The 9,051-nt window shown below is 37.4% G+C and overlaps 1 protein-coding gene across 1 annotated transcript in view; it reads left to right on the top strand.

The window, feature by feature from the left end:
- Pkhd1 (PKHD1 ciliary IPT domain containing fibrocystin/polyductin) overlaps positions 1-9,051 on the top strand; it is a 563,112-nt gene that overhangs the window by 351,085 nt on the left and 202,976 nt on the right. Inside the window, exon 54 of the mRNA XM_008825215.3 lies at positions 8,634-8,747. Coding sequence (XP_008823437.1) covers positions 8,634-8,747 — 114 coding nt within the window. The remainder of the gene's footprint in view (positions 1-8,633; positions 8,748-9,051) is intronic.

Genomic DNA, 9,051 nt, shown 5'->3' on the forward strand with positions numbered 1-9,051 from the left:
CTATTTTGGTTTTTCATGTTATTATTTTTTCTCTGTGATTTTGACATGTGAATTTCTTTTGTAGTTTCTGACTCTTGTGTGATACTCGAGCCTTCAAGTTTAGTTCTGCTTCTTTTTTTGAACTTTATGTGTCTTTGTGGTTTACTTTTTGGGTATGAAGAGCTGGTTCGTCTAAGCTTCTGGTTCTCTCTTTTGAGTTTATATTTTCATGGCTGGCTTGATTTTGTTTTCAGGAGTTCCGTGGTGGCCCAATTCCAATGTGGGTCAGAAGTTTTCAGACTTTCTCCTTAGGTCTGGAATCTTCTAAGAATGATTTTGGCCTCAGGAACTTGGGTGTTGGACTGACCTGAGACCCTGGCCCTGGCTGCGCCATGCAGGGATGCAAAGGCAGATGGGGAGGGAAGAAGCCCCAAGATTTCCCAGGGAGTGGATTGAGTAGCTGGGTTGTACTGGATGCAAAGGATCAGGGAGAGGAAAGGTAAGCCTCGGAGCCCCAGAAAGTGGCTGTCAGCCCCAGCAAGAGGCTGGCAGGTGTGGCAGGACCAGGGAAGTAGAGGGAGGTGAGAGCGGGGCCAGTTCCAGAAGTGGTGCTCCTGGGGCCCAAGAAAGGTGCTCAGTTGGTCTGGGTGATAAGGATCAGGAAGCAGTCTTGGTTCCCCAGGTGTCTGGGGCCCCAAGACTAGGAATGGCGCAGGTCCCAAACTGGGAATAGCGATCAGTGGGTGACATGGAAGGGTGAATGTGGCTTGGGGATTCAAGGCGCAGAGGGCTGCACTATAGACTTACCCCAAGAGGGCTGAGGATAGGCATTTTGTAATAATTTGTAGAAAGATTTCATGGAAAGGATGACTAAGAATAGTATATTTATGCAAACTATTATCAAAATAATATAAAACAATAAGATAAACATTATATAAAATATGTGGAACAATGGCATTCATAGAAATTGAAAATTTGCATAATGTATGCAATGTATTTGTTTCATCCATGTAAACTTGAGTAATTCATATTCTGATAGATATTTAGTATTTCACAGAATCCCTAAATCAGCAAGGCACACTAAACATGTTGGTGAACTGGAGGCACAGTAGTTTGTTTCTGTGGCTTGTCACAGCCAAGTCATGTGACAATGGCCTAGTTGCTTAGTAATGATACTAGGAACTTAGACTTTTACCATAAAACTTGTCATGTTTTTTTTTTTTTTCAGGGCCAGGGATGGGCATCTGTCAGCCCTGCTTGTCTCACAGCTGTAGCAAGAGCCCAAGGTCATCATTAGTGCATGGCTTTGATGTCAGGAAATGAAGTGCTAAATGTACGGAAGTTTCTGTCATTGCTTCCATGAATGGGGCTTTCTCAATCCCAAAGAAGAAAAATCTATGCACTTTATTGCCTTCCAAACTGGCAGTTCTGTAGGATTCTTTGTTTGATTAAATATAAGATGGAGGCAAACCTGAGAGAAGTGTAGCTTAAAAGATCCTCCAACCTAAAGTCATGATGCTATTGGACAGCCAGGGAATCATGTGTGTGATGTTTGTTAGAAATCATGTAACAGGGGACCTGGAGAGATGGCCCAGTAGTTAAGAGCACTGGCTGCTCTTTCAGAGGACCCAGGTTTAATTTCCAGCACCCACAGCTAACAATCATTTGTAACTTCAGTTCCAGTGGATCTGACACCATCCTCTGGCCTCTGCAGGCATTGCTACATGTGATGCAGTTATGTGCATGCAAGTAAAGCACTCATACATAAAATAAAAATTAAAAAAATATATATCAGGTTAAAATATATACCCATGTCTTCTTAAAGCAAGTACATATTTAATGTGTAAATCTGTTACATAAATATCCAAAAATCAATGGTCCATAAGAGAATTAAATTGGACCATCCATTGATCAATCTTTACATGGACAGTTCTGTAATCTAACAAATGGTGGGATAATACAATTTAAAAAGTAACATTGAAGTCATATACTTTTTAAGCATTACACTTAACATTTCATGTTTACAAGTAAAGGAAGCATGAAATCACATTTTACGCTTGAGGAGTCCTAACAGGGCTGACAGGCAACCATTAAATAATAAGCATTTTAATATGAAATTAACCTTAGAAAAACCATATTCTGGATGGATACTATGCTTTCACAAACATCACAGTATCCTTAAATTTTTTTATGTGTATTAATCAAAATACTGACAAAACTGAGTATTATTCTGATCTATTAAATATTGTTAATACTGCAGTATTTTCAAAATTAGTATTTTCTTTTTTAAAAGATTGAGTTTTAAAAGGCTTTTATAGCAAATAGATTATCAATAATAGAACTCAATTTTGGGGGCTGGAGAGATGATTCAGCAGTTAAGAACATGGGCTCCTCTTGCAGATAACCACGGTTCAGTTGCCAGCACTTCAGCAGTTATCACCTACCTGTGCCTTCTTGACCAAGAGTGGGGCCTTGTGAGCACCCTTTCTCTATTCATGCTGGAATATTGACTAGATTGATTCTATTCAAGTCTTGTATAGGCCCCTCAGATTCATGCCATTTCCAGAAGAGAGAGTTTTGCTGCAGTCCTTCCAACCTCTGGCTTTTACAAACTTTTTGCTCTCTCTTCCACTATGTTTTTTGAGCCTTGGGGGCAGGAGGTATGATATGGATGTCCTGTTTTGGGATGAGCACTCTGAAGTCACTTACTCTCTGCACTTTGTTTATTTGGGATTCACTGTGTTAACCTCCATCCACTGTATAATGTACCTTGTCTGATGAGGGTGTGAGCTGGACTGTCTATGGGTATAAATATTTAGAAGGCAAAGGAATACTGTATCAGTTTAGCAAAATGATAGTAGTAGATTCTACCTTAGAATCTATGACCTTTCCAAAACAGGTTCTTGGCCAGATTAACAGTATCAAGCATAAAGTTCCCTTCTGTTGGGTGAATCTTAATACAATCAGATAGTTGTTCACCCCAAGACATTTGTGCCATTATTGCACCAATGGGCATATCTTGCAATGTGAGTCAGTGTTGTAGTTCACAGTTTTTTCAGCTGGGTAAGACTATTGGTACCTGTTCTCTCCTGGCAGTGTGCCTTGCAACTTTCAATATCTATGAAAGCTGGCCATCAGGGAGGAGGTTTCCATTTCAGTACAAGGTCTTACCTTCATGTTCTAGTGGGTAACCAAATGGAATGGCAATATTCTTTATTGTTTTGGAGGTATCTTGGGGCCTCCTGACTAACAACACAAAAGGAGTTATTCCACATCTGGGACTGGGCTTTTTGTTTGGCAGCCCATTCTTGGAGGAACACTGTCTTACCATGTGGAGTAATCCCAATTAAACTATTTTATAAATATATTTTTTTTACAAAATCTTCTAAAATAACTTCCTCAATGAGAAGCTAAACACATGAATATAAAGATTTGAAGCTATGATCCAAGTATAAGAGAGGCTGTTTCATCAAAACAGATGGCATTGTTGTGCCTGTCTTATCATCCAGGAGGGAAGATCATGGAGGTGAAGTAATTTATTCTACTTCATATGTGATTTGAAGGTTACTTTCTCAGTCTTATTTCATATGCATGCATCTATTTCTAGAATTTCAAGGTAAATTCATATATAAATATAAATTATTTAAAACTATAAAGTATTATTTTGGAACAGCATCTGAAAATTTATCCAGATAGTCTACAGTTTGGGTCAGTTTCCATTCCACTTTGATCAAAAAACTTATTGAAGAGTGTTATTGAAACATAACAGTAATTTGACTAGTTTTCATGTATTGAGAAATATGACATCTTCACAGAAAAATTTTCATAAAATCACAAATATATAGCCTAATTACTTATACAACGATTATAGCGGGATGTAGTGATATGTAATTATTTTATTTTTAATTTCTCTTATATGTAATCTGGTTGAGTACTTTTATACATGTATTTTTGTCTCAGATTCTTATAAGATAGCTTCTCTCTTACCCTTTTTAATGATAGATTGCCTATCTTGTATTGCTTTTTTGAAGTCATTTAGATTTTGGATATATGTTTGATAATCAGAAAATCTTAATTTTAATAAAAAATGAGTCAAGATCTCATGTAACCCAAACTGGCTTCAAACTCCCTATTTAGTTGAGGCTGGCTGATAACTGGTCTTCCTGCCTTCTCTTCCCCAAGTGCTGGAATTTCAGATGTGGTATGCCATGCCCGCCTAAATCTACATTATGAAATATCTCTACATTTTGATTGAACTGTGCTCTTAAAGCATATGTTATATAATTCTAACCCTTAATAATAATCAGATTTAGTTAAAGTTAGGTCAGATATGGTGGCATATGCCTGCAATTCCAGCACTCAGTAAGGAGAGGCAGCAAGATTTGGTGTTCTGGCCAGCCTTGGCTCTGCAGTGAGTTCAAAAGACTATGGTCTCAAAACCTAACTAATTCACTAGCTAGCTAACTACCTAACCAACCAATTTCTAAGTTTTCTTTTTCATCAGTGTATAATCCATTTTCATAAACATCTTATACATGCTTTAAAGGAATGTACATTCTTTGTTTATGGCACTGCTTTTCCAGTTATGCCTAATATACCACATTGCTGATTGTCTTGTTCAACACTATAGTATTCTTAGTATTTTTAACATTAGAATCACTTGTATTTGCCTTATCTCTCTTATTATATGTTTTTTTTGCAGTTCCCTGCAATTTTGCTTTATACATTTGGAAACTATAATGCTGGTACATTTATGTTTGAGATTGTTATAACTTAATGGAAAGTTTTTTTTTTATTTCTGTAAGGCATGAGGTGTTTTCCTTATTTCTGTTTTATACAAGGCAGTTGATTATAATTAATCAGTTCATTTTTATGAGATATTTTGAAATTAATTCTGCTAATGAGTTGTCTCTTTCAGCTTACAAAGCAAAGGAGACAGATAAAAAGTACTTACAACACAGTTTTAAGCATTTTGAAGTAAAATATGGTATGTCATTATAGCTGAGGTGGGTCACTTAATCCAAACTTAGTTGATAAAGATCTGAAAAAATTTGACTTGAAAGAGATAACTGTGAAAAGGGTTGGGGGAGGAGGGCGGTATTCAAAGCAAAGAGGCCAGGAGGTACAGGGTGTATTTAAAGACTTGTGGCTTAACTATTGAACATGTTTAAAAAACTGGAAAAAGGAAGGGGTTCCTCATGAACAATAAACATAAACAATGCTTCTCTTTGCTATTTTAAAACATTTATAATAGTTGCCGCTATAAATAACACACTGAAGAGCTTTGGGTATTTATTAATCTTTGTCCATATATATTTGTTTATTTTAAAATTATCGTACAAAGTAATGTGTTTCATTATAGCATTTTCTTATTCACTTTTCTTTGTGAATTTTCCTTCTCCACATCTGTCTCTCATCCCCCTTCAGCCCTGTAGCTTTCCTCCCTCCAGTAGCCTTCTTTCCACTCTTTTTAGTTTTTATTTTGTGAACATCATACATGAGTATAGTCTTTAATGCTGTTTTTAATGTGAATTTCTTGAAGTAGAAGAGGCATGATCATTTTTCTACTCTAATTTAAGACCAACAGTAGGGTTTTAGAAATCAATTAGATTGGAGCCAGGTGTTGAAGGAAAATTAAGCACTAGAAATAAGGTAAAAGAATGCACACAGAAAAGATCTGAGATTAGTAAATAAACCTGACTGTGTTTATTGGGTACAAGGTGTAGGCAATCATGCCAATAGAGCTAGGTTAAGTGTAAACTAGGATTATACTTGATTCCATCAAAGAGGTTTAGTTAATAAAATAGTAAAAGGTTCCTTTTACTTTCTCTTACCTTTTGAATTTCATGGAATCCATTTGTGCCATGTTCCTCAAATCAATACTGGTTATCTTTGGTGTACCAGAACTGATTTTCTTCCATCTCCCCAGGTGATTTTGGCATCTGGAACCAATTCTGTTTCCCCTCCATTGCCCACCATCATGCTAAGTAATAACAACTATGCTTCTATTTTCTCTTACGATCTGCATATCATAGACTGGTACTTATTAAGTATAAAGCACAATGCCCCTACACAATGCTATGTAATTCCTGACAATTTACTTAAGCTCTCCTTGCCTCAGTTTCCCCATAAGAACCTCTACAATTTTTACCAAAGACCTGTGAGAGTTGTACATTATCAGGCCTAGGAAAACATTGGCAATGTTTTGGTAGTGCAATGACAATGACTTCCTCCCATTTTAAGTATATAGACAACTCCCGGTCTCAAAGCAGCTCAGAAGAGCTTTACAAAGGTAACCAGGACCTAACTGCTTCATCAGGAGCATCTTCCCTCACAGCTAGCTACTTTTATTTACTGGCAAAGTCCATGTTGAAGAGATCATCTGTTTGCTAGATTGGGAATAAAATGAGGATGACAACTTGGAAAGTTTCCTTTCACCAGTGTTTACAAATTCAAGAAGCACTGCATTTTATTAGAACACCATGCATTTCCTTCTCTTACTGTCTCTTGGTTTCTAACTAGTCTCTATGCACCATTCTTCCTCTTTCATGTTAGCAAAAAAGGATACAAACTCTGGTTACTTCAGATACCAAAATATCATGGCATGCTGACTAATTTTGCCCAGATTTTCTGTGAAATCTCCACATGTGCTGCAGTTTTGGATTGCATAATTGATTCAATCTCTGATTTTAGAGAAACGCAGAACTCTTTTTGTGGAATTCTACATACATTTCTCTAGGGCAAAAATGCCCTACTTTTTCTCTCTGGTATCTGTTTAGTGCTAGGCCATTCCCCTTACCCCCCCAAGATTTTAAACTACCCTCCATGAAATAAATGAAATCACAGTCGGAAAACATCTTACTGGACAGACTTATAACTGCAAGATAAGAGCTGCATGAGGTACACTTGCTTAACATTCTCCTCCTCCCCTACATCCTTCCTTCTTGCTCTCCTGCATGTTTGGACTAAGAAGATATGTTCATCTCACACTTATGATACCTATACAGAGTAAGGGAACACTAAGTTTCCCTTAGTGTTACAATAGAAACACCCAGGCTGTGGGTTCGAGTCCTTGCTCTCCCTCTGATTTGCTATCAGACTTTATGCAGATTTACTTGCCTCTCTGAATCTTGCTTGCCAACAATTCCAACAGCAGTGGCTGTGGAGGGTGAACAGGAAGAGCAGGCAAGTAGGAAGCCTCAGACTCACACTCTGCCTTAAACTAACCAGATACATATGAAGTACCAACTTGGGGGTAGGGGTGGAGTATGCTATTTGATAGAAAAGACTTACCAAAAGGACAAGGAAGTAATTCTAAGTATACCCATTATTTCATACCATATTCGCCAATCTGTTTTTTTTTTTTCGTTGTTGTTATGTTTGCAGGAAATTGGTAAACTAGACAATCTCATTTGATAGTAAATAATTTTTGTGAGCCTCTTTAGAGTACGTAGATTGAGAGTACTTTTCTACTGGTTATTTCTTCAACAATTGACTCTGTGTGAAGGACATAACCTTCCTAGGTTCATATTCATTAACAATATTTTAGCAACTCCAGGGAAATTTATCATACTGTTTTAAAAATAAAAACGTAACTGTTCCTCAATAGAAGGCCAGAAGTAATTCCAATTTGGCTGAGTATCATAGCCTTATGTGTCCCAATGAAGCTAAATGCTTTATATGTCCTAATGAAGCTAAGTGAATTGATTTAGAAAATAGTTAATTACTGATTTAATAAAACACTCACCACAGACCTAACCTTAGTTAAGTTTAGACAGGAACCGGAAGGTTTAGACTTCTTTGTGTGTGGATATTTACACCGAAACAATCATGCTTCTCAGATTTATTGGAAGGATTAAATGCTAAAAAGGATATGAAGGAAATTATTTCTCAATAGCCATGTTCACTGTATTAGTCAGGTTCTGCTGTGATAATGGTGCTAAGTAAATAACCCTAAATCTCAGTGTCGTGTAAAAGGGAGAAGTCATGTACAAATGGGTTGAACTTGCCTTCAGCCTGCATGTTGTTCTCAGAGGTTTTCTGAATGTCTCTCCAATCAGGCACTAGAGACTACAAGGAATTCTACAGCAGAGAAGAGATGTGAGGAACACTTGCCAAGTTCTTACACCACCAGCCAACAAGAAAATGGCTGTACTGTCATTTCCTTCCTTCCCCGCCCCCTCCCTCCCTCCCTCCCTTCCTTCCTTTTATTTTTATTTTTATTTTTTTTTATTTTGAGACAGGGTTTCCCTGTAGCCCCAGCTGGCTTGGAACTTGCTATGTAGACCAGGCTAGACTTGGACTCACAGAGATCCACCTGCCTCTGCTCCGGAGTGCTGGGATTAAAGGCGTGCGCCACCACACCTGGCCCTGTACTGTCACTTTCATCTGAACTTCAGTAACCAAATACTTCACAAAATCAGCCTGAATATAAGTAGTCAGCAAAGTACTCAGAACTAATGATGAACACTGAATAGTTGCTGGGTAATACTTCAGGCTCCTTCACAGATGTGTATTTGAATCTGACGTTTCCTACTGTCGTTTCATCTTTGTGACCATCGGCTTTTCCCCATCTTGTCTCTATTGTAGCATTCACTTTTTGCTCTCTCTTTTGATTTAATTGCTTTGGATGATATATTTTCCTGTGTTAACAGGTACTAAAGAAAATCCCCTAGAAAAAGAACAAAGGCTTCTCATTCTACTTAGAGCCTCAGAAGAAGTCTTTTGTGACCGTTTTGATGGAATTCGTATTGACCCAGGAACAATTGGTAAGACTGTACTATAGTTTGTGTTGACTATAGCATGCATGCATGTGTGTGTTTGTGTATGTGTTTGTGAAGAGAGAGGCAAAGACCAAGGGACAGAAAGATAGACAGAGAGACAGAGAAATGCCATTCATTGAACTGCTGCTAAATTCTAGGTATTATTCTAAATTATTTATATTTATGATTTGATTTATCAGCTCTTCCATGAACAATGACCATTTTCAGATATTAGAATTATGGCTTAGAAATGATGAACTCTATATATGCTATGGTCACAAAACTATAGTGTACAATGTTGGATTATATA

The sequence above is a fragment of the Nannospalax galili genome, unplaced genomic scaffold (assembly GCF_000622305.1).
Source record: "Nannospalax galili isolate Female #2095 unplaced genomic scaffold, S.galili_v1.0 scaffold329, whole genome shotgun sequence".
In the NCBI taxonomy this organism is placed as follows: Eukaryota; Metazoa; Chordata; class Mammalia; order Rodentia; family Spalacidae; genus Nannospalax; species Nannospalax galili.